At 32.6% G+C, this 22953-nt stretch overlaps 1 protein-coding gene and 1 long non-coding RNA gene across 9 annotated transcripts in view; one reads left to right on the forward strand and one right to left on the reverse strand.

Annotated features, from left to right (window-relative positions):
- LOC126737113 (uncharacterized) overlaps window positions 1-22953 on the reverse strand; it is a 59286-nt gene that overhangs the window by 23282 nt on the left and 13051 nt on the right. For 4 of the 5 annotated variants that reach the window (XR_007660883.1, XR_007660884.1, XR_007660882.1 and 1 more), the window contains exons 3-4: window positions 4340-4441; window positions 3235-4274 (exon numbers count right to left, since the gene is read on the reverse strand). Coding sequence is in view for 1 of the 5 variants with exons in the window: in XM_050441846.1 (XP_050297803.1) it covers window positions 3235-4274; window positions 4340-4441 (1142 nt within the window). In the remaining 4 variants the exon portion in view is untranslated. Of the gene's footprint in view, window positions 1-3234; window positions 4275-4339; window positions 4442-14999; window positions 15273-22953 lie in introns of those variants that run through there. The other variant, XR_007660885.1, reaches the window with a different exon arrangement.
- LOC126737114 (uncharacterized) lies at window positions 15784-18872 on the forward strand. Of its 4 annotated transcripts, XR_007660889.1 has the most exons (4): window positions 15866-16246; window positions 16368-16483; window positions 16598-17024; window positions 18604-18872. It is a non-coding gene; the product is annotated as an uncharacterized LOC126737114 (long non-coding RNA). The 4 variants fall into 4 exon arrangements; XR_007660888.1 differs by having other exon boundaries at window positions 15858-16246; window positions 16368-17024; XR_007660887.1 differs by having other exon boundaries at window positions 15869-16483.

Consider the following 22953-nt stretch of genomic DNA (forward strand, 5'->3'; position numbering starts at 1 on the left):
TTGACAATGTATATTTATTTCTGCGTAATTTAAGTATTCGTGACTTAAATGGTCTACTAACCATTGCTACCAACAATAAAGACAAAACGATAAGGGCACTGTTTATTGAATTATTGTACTTAACTTAAAAAAGACAACCATTTATTTATAACAGCATTCTTTAATAAATCTTATTATTTGTTGCCAGGTGGGGTACTCTAACCTATAATACGTGGACAATTCACATGAGGAGGGTATACAACGTTTCTCCCCCTTCTTAAAAGAACAAAGTAAACTAAAAATTTAAACGTTTGGGACAGTTAATCACTCGACCTGTTCGAGAGGTCCTCAAAGCTTTTACTTACTATTTGATGCATTTGCAGTTTGACATACAGAACTATTTACAATTGATTTATGTACAAATGGTACCTCCAAAATCTCCTTGGATACATTTACATTACTTTGGCATTTTACCAGCACAGAAATTGAGGAACACTAATTTTAGAGTCTATACCTAGATTCACTAAAAGTATTGGTGGTCATTCATATTTATCCGAATTGTTATATGGACCAGTTTAATATCATTAGCATGCATAAATTTAATAACCTGGTTAACTTGCACTAAGTAGGTAGAATGATTAATAACTTTTACAACTTTTCCTTTTCCCTACATTTTCAATGATATATTTTTTACATGCACAGGTTGATTTAGGCCATATAACTATTTCTTTTCTATTAATAACGTCATCATTAGGACTTTCTGATATAGAAATACCTGTTGATATTGAGGGTGTGTCTCTAATAGTAAGTAAATAAAAACGAGATAAGATAGTGTTGCAATAAGCCAATGCGTTAAGACATTTTCTGAAGTTAAAAGTTATTTCCGGCTTAGAAAGACATTTTCACACTTATCTGACCAAACAAAATATACACATGTTTTGCATAAATTATACAAATGCTTCAATTTAGTAAAAAAGTGTGTTTAATTTTCGGGTGAGGGTTCAATTTTTGCATTCAATACTTTGTCAATACTATGTGCAAGAAACTCAATACGATTTTGATAAAGAACACGTTTCTTTTCATTAACTTCGACATTAAAATCCACCAACCTCTGCATAACACACCTGACATTCTTCAAAATAAAATCCATGGACTATAATATCATCAATATAGCAGTCAATATTTTCTAATCCTGATGATACATAGACTCAATTCGATCTTTATTAGTCACATTTTTGTTGATATTTAACTTAGGATGGACTGAACTTGACTTTGACTTGACTGACATTGACTCTACTGATGTATTCTTCCAAGATGGATTAATAATATTTAACCATTTACATCCTAATAATAGTACAAATCAATTAGAACTGTCTAAAATAATCAATGGTAACTCATACTTATTATTTTCAAATTTGACACATTTTCACCAGTGCCTTAAAATTAACAGACTTAATTTCTTTGTTTGAAAATAAATCATAATAATCATCTATATGCAATACTAACTCACATGCGCCAGAATCTACTGCAGGTGACAACATTTTTAATTCTCAATTCACATATTTACTTTTAGACTTATTTTACATACACAACCAACCTAATTTTAGAAATTCTTCATCCTTCTCTTCTTGGTTTTCCTCGTCATAAGTTGGTACATACACTCGGTTCTTACATAACACAGACTTCGCGGTAGAATTTTGTCCTTTTTAAATCATAATGGCATTTTGTCTGCAAATCAGGATTTCAAGCCGGTAAAGGGACTCATGATGCTGTTTTTAGCTTTTTGGAGAGCGTCTATGTGTCCTTGAATTCTGGAGAGTCATCGGCGGCAATGTTTTGTGATCTATCCAAAGCATTTGACTGTGTGGATCATGGAATACTGTTATCTAAGCTCGATAAATATGCTTTTAGAAAGGTTAGGTTTTAGGTTAGTTAGGAAAAAAAATTAAATGTTTATCTTTCATGACCAAAAGAATTTGTAGGCAACGCAGCACTCAAATTTAAAAAATAGGGTGCCAAAATGTAGAGAATAAAAAGTTCTTTCAAATGAGGTATCACTCAACCCCTATTGCCATTTAAGATTTTTGAGAGGGAGGTTCTGGGGGGTAGGGGGTTGAAAGAGGCGAAGTGATTTCTGCATAAAAATTGTTCCCCCTCGATAATAAAATCGACGTGTCCTAGCGATTTTATAAAAACCTAACCCGTTTCGAGATAATAGGGGTGGGAAGTTTTCAAATTGACACCCTGTATATTCTACAGTTTAATAAATATACCTTAACCATATACGGTTGATAAATATACCAAAACAAAAAAGTTTACTAAAAAATCATTGAATAAACATATATTTAAGGATAATATTATATGATGTGTTACTTGGGTAACCTCTTTGGACTGTAGTAAGAAATAACCTCATTACTCAGTCAGCTCAAAAATAAGGACACAATTTTCATTATCGTCCTTGACCTCATTCACAATAAATAATCGTTATAACCTTTCAGTACTGCTTGTGGCATATGTCTCCTTTGGAGGCTCTATATTTCGAATCAGTGAAATTTCTAAGACTTTTTGAACAATTTGCAGACGTTACTACTATATTTAACTTAAAAAAACAGCATTCTTTAATGGACATTATTATTTGTTACTAAGTGCCATACAACCACGCAACGTGATAATACAAAATTAATCTTAAGTTACCCTAACCTATAAAACGTGGGAAATTCATATGAAGAAGGTATAGAACAAAGAAGAATAAGATAAATGAGTAAACGCACCTAATATAAAGCATTCCTTGCCTGGCTATCACTTTGAAAGAGTTTCTAGTCTATTTAAAAGATTTTTTTTTGAGAAATCGCTGCCAAATATACCCGTAATAAATCTCTTTAATATTATAAAGAAGGATTAGGTTTATGGCAGTAAAAAACATGGATGAAACTTAAATGTGTTGGACCTCATTCAAGAAAATCACTCTTTCAGCAATATACGAAATAGTCATGTTATTTTGTTATTTTAAGCTCCTCTCGCAATTACTACATACCATTCAAGTAATACAAATACATGAACGAAATGTGTTCTGAGTTTCATAAACTGTGACATTGTTATTGCATCAAATTTGTATTCCAGATCAAAAAATTTTAATAGTGCTTGTTTAGGCCTAAATAGAAAAATAGACGTCATAGTGGAGATTGTCAAAATACCATAAATATTAATTAATTAAAATACGAATGTTTTTAAGGCGAAATAACATTGAATACTTACAAATACGTGTTTCTCCGCCAACTGTGCGCTGATAATCACTATTTATCACAAAATCTTTAGTGTCTTCCTTTTTAAACTTTTCCATTTGTTCTGTTAATAAATTGGCTTTACTGTCTTTATCAATGTTTGTAACTTGTACAGGATATACGCATTTCTTTTGCACACACTTTTCTTCGATTAATTCTACATCATCTTTAACCAGATCAATAGTTTCTATTTTATTATTAAGTTTGTCACTAATTTCGTCACTATCCGCCGTAATATCAATTGTAGTTATAATAGTTTTCCTATCGTTTAAATGGCTAGTGTAGTCATTATTGTTCTTTGCAAGTAAATCCTTTAACTCATTTTCAATAGTATGTATGTCTTCTAGAGGGGTATCGGAATTGTCGGCAGATAAATCAATTGTTTTACCTTTAGCCACTGGGAAAGGTAAATTAATTTTTATCTTACGATTGGGCTTTTCTGATGAACCGTCAGGTTCCATTTCTTGAATTAATTTAAACGACTCCATATCACTGTCATTAAGACTTTCTACAAAATTAGGTTTATTTGATTCTATGTTGGCACAAGAGCTACTTTGTAATTTTTTTGAGTTTAAATCTTTATTATATTGCATTTTAGCGTTTACAAATTCAGATCCTGAATTATAGGTAGAACCCGTTTGTTCAAACAACTGTTCACAACTTCTTTCTGGCACAGTTTTTTTAATATCACTAAAACCACTTCCTGTTTGAGATTTAAGGCAGTCTCGAGAACTCTCTCCGGTATTTTCCTGCTTTGGCTCGTCACTTTTTAAGTTATCCTCAACCATAGGACTAAACCGTTCCTCTACTTCCTCTTCCTGTTTAATAGGCACGTCACTGTTTGAGAATTGTTCTACCACGACAGTATCGAAGGTTTTCCCTTTAGGTAACGTTTCCTTCCTTGTCGAATTACATTTCTCACTCGCCTGTTGTGGATTGTTCCAAAGATCTTCACGAACGTGTATTCTGGTGTGTACGGGATATCTATCACAGTAAGGGTGTTCCCACGGTTCTCTAAAAAAATTGGTTTTTGTTTGTTGTAATGTTCAAAGATACTGGTTACTTTTTTTGAAACTTACCGTCTTCTCGCATTATATTCATTGATATCCTCATAATTTGGATAGTAGATATCGTCTAAATGATGCCTTTTTCGCATATGTGTTCTATGGTAAGGCACCTCCCTGAAATAAATTATGCTATATTAGTTATCTATGTATAAACTAAACAGAACTACGAATTTTTACTGGCAACATTTGAGCTAAAACTAAACATATAGAGGTAACAGTAGCTCTAAAAAAGACAATACAAACTGATGAATAATAACTGGATTAAATAGTTTGTATCTTACAAAGTATGGAGAGAAATTAGCCTAAGTGTTGAATTTTATGGATGTTTTTAAATTTATTGGCACTTTACTGGTCCTTAAGCTTATTAGATTCTAAAAACGGCAAAGACCTTTTTTTGTTTGTTTTGTTAAGTGTTTCCATATGCGAGACCATCTGGCATGCCGTTAGGCGAAATAAGGGTCGCCTTTCTCTTTTCAGTAACTTAAATAGTGAGTTAAGTAGTAGACAGAGAGACTTCAGGGAGGCAATAGCATTGCTCTTTAGTTTTTCGATTCCGTTTTTCATTCTTTGTAACGCGTAGTTTAAGTTTATTTGAAATACATTTTTTTTGTCTGGTTTATTGGAAGTGTTCTCATTTATTCTGCTTGAACCCTAATATTTAACACTAAGGGTCTAAATAAACGGCTCTCTAAGAGTCTCCTAACCTCCTTCCACTAAAAGATTCTGCCCAAAGCCTTCTCCTTATTGGAGGAGCTTGTTCATTTCTAAAATAGTTGAAGTGTATAACTTCCAGCTTCTTGGAAGTAGATCAAGACTCTCCTATTCGCCTTCTCGTAATGAAAGAATCTGGCAATTGTCCTTCATCTAGGAGAATCTTGCAGATCTCCAAAGCAGTTGAAGTGTATGATTTCCAGCTGCCTAGAAGTAGAGCAAGACTCTCCTGGTCTCTTTCTTCCACTGAAAGAATCTACAACAATCCTTCTTCGTCTGGGAGAATCTCGTATATGTTCAAGGCAGTTGAAGGGCATGACCTGAAAGTAGAGCAAGACTCTTGTGTTTTCCTTTTTCCACTTAAATAATTTACAATATTCCCTCTCTATCTTAAAGGATCTTGTTTATCGCCAAAATCTGCAATCATCCTTTTTCTTCTCGGAAAATTTTTAATAGGAAGGAATTTACAATAATCCTTCTTAAAGGATTCTTGTTTATCGCCAAAGTACCTGAAGTATATGATTTCCATCGGCATAGAGCAAGATTCTTATATTCTTCTTCCACTGAACTAATCTGCAATTTTCTTTCTTCGTTTAGAAAGATCCTTTTATCTCCAGAGCAGTTAAAGTTTATTGCTTCCAGCTGTGTAGAAGTAGACCAAGATTCTCCTGTTCTTCTTTTTAAACTAAAAGATTCTGCAATCATCCTTCTTCTTCTTCTTCTATGATTTCCAGCTGCCTGGAAGTAGAGCAAAACTCTCCTCGTCTCTTTCTTCCACTGAAACAATCTACAGTAATCCCTCTTCGTCTAGGAGAATCTCGTATATGTTCAAAGCAGTTGAAGGGCATGACTTGCAGCTACCTGAAAGTAGAGCAAGACTCTTGTGTTCTCCTTTTTTCACTTAAGGAATTTACAATAATCCTTCTCTATCTTAAAGAATTTTTGTTTATCGCCAAAGTAGCTGAAATATATGATTTCCATCGGCCTAGAACAAGATTCTTCTGTTACCCTTCTTCCACTGAACTAATCTGCAATTTTCTTTCGTCGTTTAGAAAGATCTTTTTATCGCCAGAGCAGTTCAAGTTTATTGCTTCCAGCTGCGTAGAAGTAAAGCAAGATTCTCCTGTCCTCCTTTTTCAACTAAAAAATTCTGCAATCATCGTTCTTCTTCTTGGAAAATTTTGTATATCTCCAAAGCAGTTGAAGTGTATGATTTCCAGCTGCCTGGAAGTAGAGCAAGACTCTTGTGTCCTCCTTTTTCCACTTAAAGAACCTACAATAATCCTTCTCTATCCTAAAGGATTCTTGTTTATCGCCAAAGTAGCTGAAATATATGATTTCCATCGGCCTAGAACAAGATTCTTCTGTTATCCTTCTTCCACTGAACTAATCTGCAATTTTCTTTCTTCGTTTAGAAAGATCCTTTTATCTCCAGAGCAGTTGAAGTTTATTGCTTCCAGCTGTGTAGAAGTAGACCAAGACTCTCCTGTTCTCCTTTTTCAACTAAAAGAATCTGCAATCATTCTTCTTCTTCTTGGAAATTTTTTTATAACTCCAAAGCAGTTGAAATGTATAATTTCCAGTTGCCTGGAAGTAGAGCAAGACTCTTGTGTCCTCCTTTTTTTACTTAAAGAATTTACAATAATTCTTCTCTATTTTAAAGGATCTTGTTTATCGCCAAAGTAGCTGAAATATATGATTTCCATCGGCCTGGAGCAAGATTCTTCTGTTCTCCTTCTTCCACTGAAATAATTTGCAATTTTCTTTTTTCGTTTAGAAAGATCTTTTTATCTCCAAAGCAGTTGAAGTTTATTGCTTTCAGCTGTGTAGAAGTAGACCAAGACTCTCCTTTTTCAACTAAAAGATTCTGCAATCATCCTTCTTCTTCTTGGAAAATTTTGTATATCTGCAAAGCAGTTAAATTGTATGATTTCCAGCTGCCTGGAAGTAGAGCAAGACTCTCCTGATCTCTTTCTTCTACTGAAAGAATCTACAATAATCCTTCTTCGTCTAGGAAAATCTCGTATAGGTTCAAGGAAGTTGAATGGCATGACTTGCAGCTACCTGAAAGTAGAGCAAGACTCTTCTGTCCTCCTTTTTCTACTTAAAGAATTTACAATATTCCTTCTATATCTTAAAGGATTCTTGTTTATCGCCAAAGTACCTGAAGTTTATGATTTCCATCGGCCTAGAGCAAGATTCTTCTGTTCTTCTTCCACTGAACTAATCTGCAATTTTCTTTCTTCGTTTAGAAAGATCTTTTTATCTCCAGAGCAGTTGAAGTTTATTGCTTCCAGCTGTGTAGAAGTAGACCAAGACTCTCCTGTTCTCCTTTTTCAACTAAAAGAATCTGCAATCATTCTTCTTCTTCTTGGAAAATTTTTTATAACTCCAAAGCAGTTGAAATGTATAATTTCCAGTTGCCTGGAAGTAGAGCAAGACTCTCCTGGTCTCCTTTTTCCACTTAAAGAATTTACAATAATCCTTCTCTATCTTAAAGGAGTCTTGCTTATCGCCAAAGTAGCTGAAGTATATGATTTCCATCGGCCTAGAGCAAGATTCTTCTGTTCTCCTTCTTCCACTGAACTAATCTGCAATTTTCTTTCTTCGTTTAGAAAGATCTTTTTATCTCCAGAGCAGTTGAAGTTTATTGCTTCCAGCTGTGTAGAAGTAGATCAAGACTCTCCTGTTCTCCTTTTTCAACTAAAAGAAGCTGCAATCATCCTTCTTCTTGGAAAATCTTGTATATCTCCAAAGCAGTTGAAGTGTATGATTTCCAGCTGCCTGGAAGTAGAGCAAGACTCTCCTGGTCTCTTTCTTCCACTTAAAGAATCTACAATCATCCTTCTTCTTCTTGGAAAATTTTGTATAACTCCAAAGCATTTGAAGTGTATGATTTCCAGCTGCCTGGAAGTAGAGCAAGACTTTCCTGGTCTCTTTCTTCCACTGAAAGAATCTACAATAATCCTTCTTCGTCTGGGAGAATCTCGTATATGTTCAAGGCAGTTGAAGGGCATGACTTGCAGCTACCTGAAAATAGAGCAAAACTCTTCTGTCCTCCTTTTTCCACTTAAAGAATTTACATTAATCCTTCTCTATCTTAAAGGATTCTTGTTTATCGCCAAAGTAGCTGAAATATATTATTTCCATCGGCCTGGAGCAAGATTCTTCTGTTCTCCTTCTTCCACTGAAATAATTTGCAATTTTCTTTCTTCGCTTAGAAAGATCTTTTTATCTCCAGAGCAGTTGAAGTTTATTGCTTTCAGCTGTGTAGAAGTAGACCAAGACTCTCCTCTTTCAACTAAAAGATTCTGCAATCATCCTTCTTTTTCTTGGAAAATTTTGTATATCTCCAAAGCAGTTGAAGTGTATGATTTCCAGCTGCCTGAAAGTAGAGCAAGACTCTCCTGGTCTCTTTCTTCCACTGAAAGAATCTACAATAATCCTTCTTCGTCTGGGAGAATTTCGTATATGTTCAAGGCAGTTGAAGGGCATGACTTGCAGCTATCTGAAAGTAGAGCAAGACTCTTCTGTCCTCCTTTTTTCACTTAAATAATTTACAATATTCCCTCTCTATCTTAAAGGATCTTGTTTATCGCCAAAATCTGCAATCATCCTTTTTCTTCTCGGAAAATTTTGTATATCTCCAAAGCAGTTAAATTGTATGATTTCCAGCTGCCTTGAAGTAGAGCTAGACTCTCCTGTTCTCCTACTTCTACTGAAAGAATCTGCAATTTTCCTGCTTTGTCTAGGATCTTTTTTCCTCCAAAGCAATTTAAGTGTATAATTTTCAGCTGCCTAGAAGTAGAGTAAGAGTCTCCTATTCTCGATCATCCACTATAGAAATCTTCAATTTTCCTTCTTCAACTCAACTGCAACCAACTCAACTTGCTTCAATGTAACATCGTTATTGAAATGTATTGAAATTCTCGAATATGTGGGCAGGACAGCATGAAACTCGAAAAACTTATTTGTAGATTATTTACACTGTGTAAAGTTGGAAACCTTAAAGTTTCCAAGACGTCTCCTAAAGAACACTGTAAAAACGTTACTATTAAAATTATGTTAATAGGTGTATTAGCTTACTGGTACCACTTGGTGGTCCAGGAACTTCTTGTTTATCTCATATTTTCATAAATAGTATCCTTTTATTCTTATTCTCTTCTAGTTTTTAGATTATTTTCTATATCATCGTTTAATTTTCTTAATAGTGTCTGGATCATCTGAAAATTTAATTTTTAGGTTCTTTAGATTTAAAAAAGAACATAATTTTCTATGAAATAAGAAAAACCTATACCAGGCTTTCGATTCGACGCATACCTGAATCCACATAATTATCTAAACCAGTTTTAATTAATTTAATACAAATTTAAGGTTGAAGAAAGCCTATGCAAATGCTTCCATAATTTAAAACCGAACATTCTAGCCCACACAAATTAAATTCAAGAGATTAAATAATTTCCGTAAAAAATTGTAGCAAATTGGAATAAGAAAATTTCGTCATATGGCGCCATACTGCGGAGGGAAGCACAACCACGTATTATAGAGCGGGAAATGATTTTCCGATTTTGATACACGAATCGACAAAGTAGATTTCGATAAAAGGTTAAAATCAATCTTTCCCATATTTCTTTTAACGTTTGGTATTATTTAGTTTATCTCAAAGAGGGAATACTATTAAAGAACCCTGTCGCCATTCCTCACAGCAGGCCTGATTATTTTTTGTCCATTCTAGAGGGCGTCTAACATAAACTAAATAATTTCTAGAAATGTATCAATTCCATTAATTTATTTGATCATCCAAGTTGTCACTAAAAACGACTCACTTCTTTATCAACAAACATATTCGTGTATTACTCTATTAATATCACATTGTCAAGGTCAAGTATTTAAACCCTAGGCTTAATTTCTCCCAACATTTTGATAATATAATATCTGGAGCAAACATACATGCAGAGACTTTACGAGGGATCACTATATGTTTCTTTAACTCAATAAAGTTTCAAATATAATCTGGTTACCTAGCTATTAAAATAATAAATAAAATCAATATTGTTTCCACGAATTGATTATTGGTTATCAACGCCTCGAAACTTATCAAAATAATCTTGATCGAATTGAAAGAGGTTAATACATATGTAACTACTTGAATCTAGGATGGACGTTTTCAGTGGGTCATATTTATCTCTAAATGCTCTATCACCAAGATGGTGATGTTATGATATGTTATGATATGTTATGATGGTTATGTTTTATGCGTTAAAAAGATATAGATTTGTCAACAATTATCCCCAGATCTTTTGCTTCTACTACTATTGGAATGCAGCGTATTTCAATATCTGGCAAGATGAGGATAAAATTCAAAATTTTGGATTTAGCAGCATTTACTATACGATTGTGTAGTAAATGCTGCTAAATCTAAATGATTTATTATCTATATGTTTAAATTATCTAAATCAGTATTAACCCCTCTTGAATTATTTGTAAATTATAATAAGCCATTGGAATATATACCTGGGAATCACTTGCATATTGCGTGAAAGTTGAATATTTTATTATCTTATCCACATCTGTAGACTTAAGAAGCAGGGGTGAAGCCTGAATCATAGTGTTATTATAAGAACAAAAGGAAATATTATAAAAACTGATCGGAACCAAGAACCAACGTTTCCTAAGAGGTTACTTAACATAAGAAAACGCAAAAAGCAAGACACTGATAATGTGTTGCTTAAAAGCGTCGATAAGGTTTCTGAGTAATTTTCGTCCAAAATTAATATTTATACCTTATTATAACTTTATAATATTATTTTTTAAATCATCAAATATTGGTAGCCTTACTGCACTACATAGGATTCTCAAATCATGCTATAGCTTTAATAAAGTCATTTCTAAGTAATAGGTCTCAAATGGTAAAAATTGATGCAACCTTTTCAAGTCGTCTTTCAGTTCTTAATGGGGTGCCTCAAGGTAGTATATTGGGGCCACTACTATTTAGTATTTATATAACATGCTTTCCTCAATATCTTGAATACTGTAAGTATCACTTTTATGCAGATGATACGCAGTTGTATCACTCATTTGCACCTTCTGATTATTTAACTGCTTTGAACCATATAAATGCTGATCTTGATGCACTTATTAAAGTCTCTCGTAAGCATATGTTAAAATTAAACCCTAAAAAATGTGTAGTTATTCTCTCTGGAAGTAACGTTCAAATAAGGACTATTTATGAAGAATTTCCTTGTTTGTTGGACATCAAAAACTTCAAGTAGTAGAGAGCACCAAGAGCTTGGGTTTAACACTCGATTCACAGCTAAAGTTTAGTGGACATATATCAAATAATCTTAAAAAGTCGTATTGTGCTCTAAAAACCATGTACCCTCATCGACATTACTTAGATCTGAATATTAAACGTGAGCTATGCGACTCTCTTGTGTTGTCAAATTTTAATCATTGTGATGTGGTTTATGGACCTTGTCTAGATGGTTAAGACTCCTATAGAGTTCAAAAAATGCAAAACTCTTGGATTCGTTTTATTTATGGCATTAATAGGCGAGGTCATGTATCACATAAGCTCAATGATCTTAAGTGGCTTAATATGTTTAATAGACGTAAGCTACATTCCAGTGTGCTATTTTATAAAATTATTAAATACCGCAGTCCTTCCTACCTATACAACAAAATTACATTTCGGACAGACATTCATCACTTAAATTTAAGAAGTAAATCTTTAACTATTCCTAAACACAAAAATCAATTTTTCAAAAAATCATTCTCTTATAATATTTCTCATATCATTAATGCGCTACCACCCGATATAACTGATATTTCGAATTCCATTTAAAGGTTCAAAACAAAAGTAAGGCAAATCTTATTGGATAATCAGTAACATGCATATTTGAGCTAGAAGATTTATTTTTCATTTTTCTTGTTTATAAATTGTAATTGAATGGCTAGTATTAGATATATTCTTCCGTATTTAATTGTTGTATTGTTGTAATCTGTACCAAATCATCAACTACCTAGATGTAATGTATGTACATTATATCTAGTAGTTAGTTTAATTTATTAGTTGTTAGTTTAATTCGTTAGTTTTATTTAAAAAGTAGTTTAGTTTAAAAAGTTTTTTATGTTGTAGCTATGTAGGTAGAACAGAACCTGCATTTTCAATGCAGGAGTCTGATACATTAGCTTTTATTTACCTCAATTATTGAATACACCTGTAAGTTTATATTCTATGTAATTTCCATGGTAAATAATAAACGTTATTATTATTATTATTATATATAAATTTATTAGATACAAAACATCTCAAATACAGTATTGTGCAAAAAGATAGCAACATTGAACTTTCCTGTTATATATCTTTTAGTATCTATTTTATAAGTAAGGTTTATATATTATTTACAAGAATAGTTAGAGCCTGTTTATATTTTCATATTATCATATTTTTTGTATCATAATAAATAAAACACCAAATTGTTTTATGCAAATTTATTATTCAAAAATATAGCAACAAAAAATAGTTTTGTTTCTAAAAAAAATATAATCCAACTAAATTAAAATCAATTCAATATTTCGTGTAGTACCCCTTCTCCTTTATAACATCTGCACATCGTCTTGGCATGGACTCAATTAATTTCATAATATAGTCATTGTTCACTTCTTTCCAAACCTTTTCCACTATTTCAAAGAGAATATTTGTATTAGAGCATGTTAGGTGCCTGATTTTGGTGTCAATGTAATGCCATAAATTCTCTATAGGGTTTAGGTCTGGCGATTGAGATGGCTAGACCATTACATTTGTTTTTTCATCGGATAGCCACCTCTTAACAAATTGAGAAGCATGTTTTGGATCGTTGTCATGCTGAAATATGGCTGTTACTGGCATGACTTCATCCATATATGGCACTAAATGTGTTTGCAGAATGTCTTTGTACATGAAACGATCCATTTTGCCCACTATTCTTACTATGGGTCCCATGCCACGAGCCGAAAAACATCCCCATACAAGAATATTTCCCCCTCCATGTTTAACTGTGGGGCAAATGTACTTTTTGTTTAATCTTTGTTCACTGGGGCGTCTGACGTACATCACTCCATCAGTCCTGAATAAATTATATTTAGATTCATCACTAAATACGACTTTCTTCCAATCAGCTACAGACCAGTGGACATGAGATTGGGCAAAGTGAAAACGAGCCTTGACGTTCTTCTTTGAGGGTAACGGTTTTTTGGCGGGGCGACGAGCAGGTAAGTTGGCATCAAGTAATCTTCTCCTTACGGTACTTGAACTGAGGTTTACTCCTCCACCCTCTTTTAATTTTGCCAAAATTTAGGAAGAAGACAAAAAAGGATTTTCTTTGGAAATTCGTAGCAGCTGCCTATCCATCCTTAAATTTGTTTTTCTGGGTCTACCAGGAATGGGCGCCGGTGCAGCTGTTCCAGTAAGGCGAAATTTTTTGCAAACTCTGGATACGATTGACCTGTGAAGCCGTAAGCTTCTTGCAATGTCACTCTGCCTAACACCATTTTCGTAATGCTCCACAATAATTTTTCTTACATCACCAGAGACGGTTTTTGAGCGGCCCATTTTAAGTTAATTCTGAGATTCAAAAATAACAACTTTACAGCAGGTAAATCGATATTTAACTGATAAAATAAATGCAAAACAAGAATGTTGCTATATTTATGCACATTGTCTAAATAAACAAACATGAAGTTCCTTACTCTGCATTGGCATTCTTATGATATCTCGGTATATTTATAAATAATACAGAGGCGTGTACTTAAAAGTAAAGAAATAATATGGAATAAATAAAGGAGCAAATAATATTTTTGAAAACATCGCTTGTTGCTATATTTATGCACAATACTGTATATGGGTTCATATTAAAGAGTTTAATAATCCAGCATTTTTAAAGCAGTTGTAATATGCCTAATACGTAAGAAGCTGAATAGAATATGCCTGCATAATTTGGAACCCTACTATGAATAATTATACAAATATGAGTTACAGCATATTTTAAACAAGAAACAAATTTCATGTTTTTTAGAGAAAACAAATATTACATCAATAATGCCTCTTCAACCGAGTTATGTAATATTTACAATATAGAGTCACTTGAGAGACGTAATTTTACTGTAGTGATGATCCTCTATTTTCTTATAAACTTTCTGTTAAAGTGCCTAGAAATAGGCAAGAAAGAAAATTATAATTTTCTCATGTTTTTCTATATGCCTTTAATATTTGTTTTGTAGCATTTGGTGACTATAGAATATTATAAAATTTAATTGTAGGTTATAGAACTGGGTACTGAAAAAAAAATGTTTTAGTTTAAATAAAGCTAGTATTGTATACTTAGGTATCTTTTATATATAAATTTTTCCGTTAAATTATTAAAAAAGTTATTATGTTTTTATTATTTTAAACTGTATATTAACCATTTTAATTGTTTTGACTAGTGTGATTATTGATCAATGATACAGGTATTGTGAATGTTTCAGCGCCCTGAGGTCTAATATAGGACAAAACGTTGGCGTAAATAAAAATAAGACTTTAGAGTTTTAATTACCTCCATATCCAACTAAACCTTTAAGACCGTGTAGGTATCTTTAGACTTAAAATCAGTTCATGTATCATCCTTTACAAATTGCAACCTGAAGTAACAGGCTGCATATTATGTAGGTACCTAACCAAACTTAAAAAACCGGCATCTAGGTATATAGAAATTTTTATAGAGGTATTTTTATCTGTACAAAATGGGACATTCAGAAAGATCATATTTATTTTAGGAGGAATTGGATCGACTAAAATTGGCTGATGTAAAGACTGATATAAATGCAGTAGGAGCCAATTTGCCATAATATCCGAGGTCATTAATGACTTTGAGGGCCTAAAGCCAACGAAACCTATCCTTAAGAAAATAAAATCAATATGTAAATAAATAATATACATTACCTGAAATCACCGACGATATTTAATGTTTTGGTCTTATCATAACCTCAGACCCATCAAAACGCGACGATTTTCAATAGCCGATATTTTAAAGAGCTAAAATACCTATTACACTTTAGATCTACTTAAACAACAACCAAGTAAACATTTCTAAACGAATTCGTGTTATGGACTCCATACAATGGTGTTATTGTCACTTTTAAACTGGGTAATAAAACATAATATTCCGCAAAGGAAATCTCAGAAACGCTCAGATAAACGATTAATAACGCGACTATTAGATTAGTTAGTGGTGTACGCGTATATCGCGAATCGTAATTGGCGCATGCTACTGAGAGAAATGGAAACAGTGACGTCTGTCTTGTCAGCGACTAGCGTTCCTAGCGGTAGCGACTAGGAATGGGGAACAAATATCGATATTCGGGATTCTTTTGATTTATTACTTACGATTAAAAAAAAAACTTTAATATTATTATTATAATAAATTACTGTTTATTTCAAAATTAATTTTACAAAGCAGTTATAAATGTAATTGGAAACACGATGAACTTGTAAATTTGTGTGTGTTTCCATTCAAAAAAATATGCATCAATGGCGACGTCGGGGGGGGGGGGGGGGGCAGAGTCTCTGAATTTCAGCCGGTCCCTCCTGAATAGAAAGCTAGATTTCCAGTAAGATCTTTTTCGAAAATATAAAAAATTAAAGATAATGAAAGCCATAAAAAAACGCCTACATCACAAATTATACGAAAATTCGACTGCCGATCACATGGTCAATTCTTGCGAAAATAAGATTGTCTGATTGTCGACTAAGCATTTTCCGCCACTAAAAAGCACCCGATTCCCGCCGGTGATCGTGTATGTTCGGAGAAAAATTCGGTCGTTTGACGTGAATGACAAGAATAACGACACGAATGTTCCCGCTTTTTTTGCGTTTGTTGTGTTGGTTGTTTACTTTCGTAAAAAAGCTCTAACTAATTTGATCGATTATTGCGATTATACTGAACTTTTCTTTGTTTCTTTGTGAAATATCGACCATATTGTTGCTTATAGTGTTTTAAAATAATACCTGAAAAGCAGTATTAAGTCCAATTCAGCGATTTTAGCTGTAAAGATGGACGGCCCTACTGAAAACCATCAGAATCAGGACCAAACTATCAACAAAAATATGTGCCACTTATGCAGTAAAATGTTTTCTCCCATTTCAGCTAAGAACAAACATATTAAGGTTATTCATAAGCAGCAACCCAGGTAACCCAAAGTCACGCATTTCTTGTCCCTTATGCAGAGACTAAGTATTCCTGTAAAACTTGAAGCTCATTTACAGTTAAGTCATGATATCAAAATAGTCCTCAACTTTCCATTTTTCCAGCGAAGAAAGATTTGAGGAATAGTTAAGAGAGCATAAAATATGCACACTTGTTCGCACAAGAAAAATTGAAGACAAGATTGAAAAAGTATATTGTTGCAATCGAAGCGATTTTAGAGGTAAATTTGTAGCAATTTCAATTCAAGCAAAGTATTTATTACATACTGTACATATTCACTGGACTATTTAGTGAAAGATTGCTAAACATGTTCTTAATGTGTAGCTGTTTCTAGGATTTCAAAGCAAATGTAGTGTGAGAACAATAAAATGTAGTGGTTCTATTAAAATGAATGGTGTATGTCCTTCTCGTTTAAATGTCAAGATTTATGGTGCAAGTAACATTATATAGTCCTTTAGGGTATCCACACAACGGGCCTGGATGATCACCAGTAGCATGCCTGTAAGCCTTATTTTTGTATTGTCTTTATGGTGTGAGCAAAGGAAGGGAAGCGATTCTGTTTTAGGTGAACTCCTTGGGGAATGTTCTTCCAATAATATTGAAGCTAGCCATAGTGTAGAAATTGAAATGTTTGTTAATGAGAAGCCAACTGAAAATCAACAAGTAGTAGTACAACGACTGAACAAGCAATCAACAAGAGAAATTGAAATTGAGAATGTATCAAACTTTTTAAGATCTTTAAATGATGAAACTTATGATAAGTAAGTTATCTTTTTATAAAATTATACAGGGTGTCTCACGACGAATAGACGCGATCGATATCTCGGAAACTAATTTTTCAAAAATTTTGAAAATTTGGAAACATGGCACAGTCGATGGGGGCTACACAACTAAAATATTTTGACACTTGTGACATTTCCGGTTATACCGGAAGTAGGTGTCAACTTCGTTATTTTAAATGGAACACCCTGTATATTCTTACATTTTTGGCTTTTACGTGAAATTCTAAGTATATTTTGTGTATAATGTCCTATACCTAAGTGTAACCGTTTTTGACATATTTTTAATTTCATGTGAAAAACTATGTTTATAAGCCCTAACATAATTACCGATTACTCCCTTTTAGTAGCCTTTATTTATTGGTTAGTTTTGGTTTTATTTTAGAGGAAGGACCACTTTAAAAGACTATTTTAATATTTGGCTAAAAAAAGATACAGGGGGGTCAAAAACTAGCATTAAAAATTAAAATGAAAAAATCATTAAAAGTCAATTTTTTTAAATGGAAACCCCCTATTTTTATAATTTTTTCATAAAGATAATTAGAAATAAGGTTAACTTTGTATAAGGTTATCTAGTCCAAAAATTGATAGTTTCCGAAATATTGGCAGTTTAAATTTGGCCTAATATTATAAGCCGTATAGTAACACGGCTCAAGGATTGTTGATTAGTTGGGCATGACGGTTGTCATAGTAACCGCTAGAAGCGGCAGTAAGACAATGGATTATATGCATTAAATTTATAAGTTACTTGCTATTTAAGTTTTCTTCGTAAAAGTGTAATTTAATTAAAAAGTGTACATTTCTGTTATAATCCATTATCTTACTGCCGTTTCTAGCGGTCACTATGACAACCGTCATGCCCAACTAATCAACAATCCTTGAGCCGTGTTACTATACGGCTTTTAATATTAGGCCAAATTTAAACTGCCAATATTTCGGAAACTATCAATTTTTGGACTAGATAACCTAATACAAAGTTAACCTTATTTTTAATTATCTTTATGAAAAAATTATAAAAATAGGGGGTTTCCATTTAAAAAAAATGACTTTTAATGATTTTTTCATTTTAATTTTTAATGCTAGTTTTTGACCCCCCTGTATCTTTTTTTAGCCAAATATTAAAATAGACTTTTAAAGTGGTCCTTCCTCTAAAATAAAACCAAAACTAACCAATAAATAAAGGCTACTAAAAGGGAGTAATCGGTAATTATGTTAGGGCTTATCAACATAGTTTTTCACATGAAATTAAAAATATGTCAAAAACGGTTACACTTAGGTATAGGACATTATACACAAAATATACTTAGAATTTCACGTAAAAGCCAAAAATGTAAAAATATACAGGGTGTTCCATTTAAAATAACGAAGTTGACACCTACTTCCTGTATAACCGGAAACGTCACAAGTGTCAAAATATTTTAGTTGTGTAGCCCCCATCGACTGTGCCATGTTGCCAAATTTTCAAAATTTTTGAAAAAGTAGTTTCCGAGATATCGATCGCGTCTATTCGTCGTGAGACACCCTGTATAAGATGTATTAACATATACATGTAAATGTCTAGGTACACGAGACAACTGACATCAATGATGGAACAGGTAAATAAGACAAATACAGGTAAACGAAAAATGGACAAACAAGTTTATTTGCCATCAAAGAAGAAGAAGGAGCAGTAAATAAAAATAATAAATTGTATATTTTTTTCTATTTATCAGTATTTTTTTTATATAATAGGTATATTTTTATAGTTTTAAGTATATATGTATATGTGTATTTTAATTTTTTATGTAAGTTTTAGGCAAATATTTGAAAAAATATTACCTATCTCATAAGTTTCTTGCAGTTTCTTCTTATGAGTATTAATCGAAACTCCAAATTGTAAATTAATATTTTAGCATAAAATAATTAAGTTTCTTTTCAACTCAGTCATATACTTGTCTTTGCAGCATTTATAAAATAAAACTTTTAATATATGGTACATTTATATATAACAGTACTAATTAAATCCATTGTGTTTTCACTTCACCAAAATTACCTCTCTACCTAGGTATAAAAGTTATTTAAAAAAATAGGTACTTATTTCAAAAAGATGAATAACATTTAGTAAAAAAAAATAATATAGTAAAATTAAAGTACAATACTACAATATTTTATAAATTTTGTTTTCCATTTATTTATTTTTTCTAAATATACAATACCCTATTGATTAAGTTGGGCTTTTCCTTTTGATATGTCCACATATAGAGAACTTAAAAAAATAATAGTTATTTGTATAACAAAAGGGAGCAAAGTGCATAATTTCCTTACATGGATGAAGTTTGATCCAGCAAAAGCATCCACAGTGAGGAAATGACACTGCTCCTACAGTATTCATATAATTTTTCCTACTTTCATTCTTATTAATAAGCACAATTTAATGTAAAACATTAATTTTATAAAAAATAATAAGCAAGATATAGTCAAATAAAAAAATTCAATTAGGCAGGGAAATAAAATTAAAAATATTCTTATAAGGTAGTAGAAAAATAAATTTTTCAAATAAAACTTTCTCAAAAATAAACTATAGTAATTTTAAATAATATCCATGTCCGCCCAAAGAAATTTTTTAAAATATTTATTCAAAAAAAAAAATAATTCAATTTCCATTCTATTGGATCAATCAACCAAACTGCATTTTTTTGATACTTACATTAGGGTATTATGTATAAAATTAATAATTCAATTTTCTTGTTTGCATCTTTTATTTGTATTTAATTTATTTAGAGAATCAATAATTATTATTATTCCAAAAACGCTATTTTTTATTTTTATTAAATTATTATTTCATTAATTATTATTTACATTAATTCTTATTGCCAGAAATCTCTGCTTCTAGCAGCAAACATTGCTCTCTTGTTGGTTGCCCGCCAATCCCGCCATTCACATAATATTTAAATATCCGAATGGAACAGTCGGAGATAGCCGAATGGTGACGGGAATCGGGTGCTTTTTAGTGGCGTCTGTGATCGTGTATGTTCGGAGAAAAATTCGGTCGTTTGACGTGAATGACAAGAATAACGACACGAATGTTCCCGCTTTTTTTGCGTTTGTTGTGTTGGTTGTTTACTTTCGTAAAAAAGCTCTAACTAATTTGATCGATTATTGCGATTATACTGAACTTTCCTTTGTTTCTTTGTGAAATATCGACCATATTGTTGCTTATAGTGTTTTAAAATAATACCTGAAAAGCAGTATTAAGTCCAATTCAGCGATTTTAGCTGTAAAGATGGACGGCCCTACTGAAAACCATCAGAATCAGGACCAAACTATCAACAAAAATATGTGCCACTTATGCAGTAAAATGTTTTCTTCCATTTCAGCTAAGAACAAACATATTAAGGTTGTTGTTGTTGTTTGTTTAGTTGATGGCTTTGCTGCGAGGCAATTGCCAGCCCGATTTGGGGGATACTCCTTCTTTGTCTGGCTCTGGACCATGCAGGAATCTCCGAAATATCTTCTTATATTACAACTTTGCTCGTTCTGTTTAGCTTGTGACTATAGCTTTGTCTTGTATCGGCCGTCGGCTTTATGGTTTGTAGCTATAATACGGGAGGAAAACGTTAGTATTACAACAAAAGGAATGAGGGACCACACCAAGCACTAAAACAAGCGGGATTGTAGGATACAAGAGGGGTATTGGATAGTTGAGCTTCAAAGTTTAATCTTATTGATGTTTATAAATCGCATGATTATTTCTATTGATTCGTCGTCGGGGGCAGACAGAATTTGAGTTATGGATAATGGTGATATTTTCTTTTTCAATACAAAGATTTTATACAAGTCTAGATCGGGTATATTATTAATAGGGCATTCAAAAAATATGTGGTTTAGGTCATCAAGCATACCGCAGTCGCAATAAGGGCTACCTTTCATTTTAATCTTTTATGTCATATAATATTTTTCTAGGAATATTTAAGTCTGTCCCAATCTTGGCCAGAGTATCTGCCTCCGTATTTCCGGTTATACCAGAGTGTCCTGGAATCCAGGATAATTTGATGTTATAATCATTTCTGTTAGTTGTGTCAATCAGCCTTTTTGTAGACAGAACCCAATGTTCGGAGTTAGCTGCAAAGGAAGGGTTGCAGAGTTTTGTTATGGCTCCCTTTGAATCTGAAAAGACTATCGCATTTTTAATTTGTTGGTTAATAGCAGTTTTAATGGCATCATGTATTGCAATTATTTCTGCTTTATATATACTTAAATTGTTGGGGAGTCTTTGTGAGAATTTATAATTCAAAGAGGGGATGGATATGCCAAACCCCACCCTTTCACATTTTTTTGATGCATCAGAAAAAATAAATGTATATTGGGCTTTTAATTTGTTGGATTCTGCCGCAAATATGTTTTTAGATATACCATCCCCTTTTTTACAGTTAAGATTTATGGGTTTTAAAGGTTTGCAAAGAATAGGAAAGTCAATCTCATAACAGGGAAAAGTTGGACCCCTATAAATTGATTTTAAATGTGGCCTATAAGATTGTAATGCTTCCACTAAATATGGCATTTTGTTCCCATTCCATCCCACCCCTGGTCTATGGATTACTTTCATTCGGATATTATTTATTATTTGTATAGTCGGGTGATTTGTTATAGATAGGATTTTAGAAATGAATTTAAGGGCAATTATCTTTCTTCTGTGTTCTAGATCCATGACAGAGGCTTCTGCCAAAAGTGCAACCTTAGGGGTAGACCGCATACATCCCAGACATATACGTAAGCCTTCATAAAAAACCACATCTAATCTATTGAGTGCAGTGTTTGAACAAGGCTTGAAAAAAATTGATCCAAAATCCAGATGGGATTGTACTAAAGCAAAGAAGACAATTAGGAGGGTTTTTGGGTCGGCACCCCACCATACCCTACAAAGTGCTCTTAGGACATTTAATGATTTTTTGACCTTATTAGTAATATTAATAATATGAGGTGCCCATTTTAGACATATTAAGGTTATTCATAAGCAGCAGCTTCCAGATAACCTTAAAAGTCACACATTTCTAGTCCCTTATGCAAAAAGACTAAGTGTTCCTGTGAGACTTTCACTCCTGTGATCAAAAACTTGAAGTTCATTTACAGGTAAGTCATGATATCAAAATAGAGTCCTCAACTTTTCATTTTTCCAGCGAAGAAAGATTTGAGGAATGGTTAAGAGAGCATAAAATAAGCACAAACTATGCACTTGCTTGCACAAGGAAAATTGAAGACAAGATTGAAAAATTATATTGTTGCAATCGAAGAGATTAGTATATATATCACTAAATAGATTTACTATTTAGTGAAAGATTGTTAAACATGCACTTAATGTATAGCTGTTTCTAGGATTTGAAAGCACATCTAGTAAGTGAACAATAAAATGTAGTGGTCCCATTATAATGAATGGTGTATGTCCTTCTCGTTTAAATGTCAAGATTTATGGTGCAGGTAACATTATAGTCCTTTAGGGTATCAACACAACGGGCCTGGATGATCACCAGTAGCATGGCTGTAAGCCTTATTTTTCTATTGTCTTTATGGTGTATGAGCAAAGGAAGGGAAGCGATTCTGTTTTAGGTGAACTCCTTGGGGAATGTTCTTCCAATAATATTGAAGCTAGTCATAGTGTAGAAATTGAAACATTTGTTAATGAGAAGACGACTGAAAATCACTAAGTAGCAGTACAACAATTGAACAAGCAATCAACAAGAGAAATTGAAATTGAGAGTGTATCAAACTTTTTAAGATCTTTAAATGATGAAACTTATGATAAGTAAGTTATCTTTTTATAAAATTATATAAGATGTATTAACATATACCTGTAAATGTCTAGGTGCATAAGACAACTGACATCAATGATGGAACAGGAAAATAAGACAAATGCAGGTAAACTAAAAATGGACAA

The sequence above is a fragment of the Anthonomus grandis genome, chromosome 6, assembly GCF_022605725.1.
Source record: "Anthonomus grandis grandis chromosome 6, icAntGran1.3, whole genome shotgun sequence".
NCBI classification, from domain to species: domain Eukaryota; kingdom Metazoa; phylum Arthropoda; class Insecta; order Coleoptera; family Curculionidae; genus Anthonomus; species Anthonomus grandis.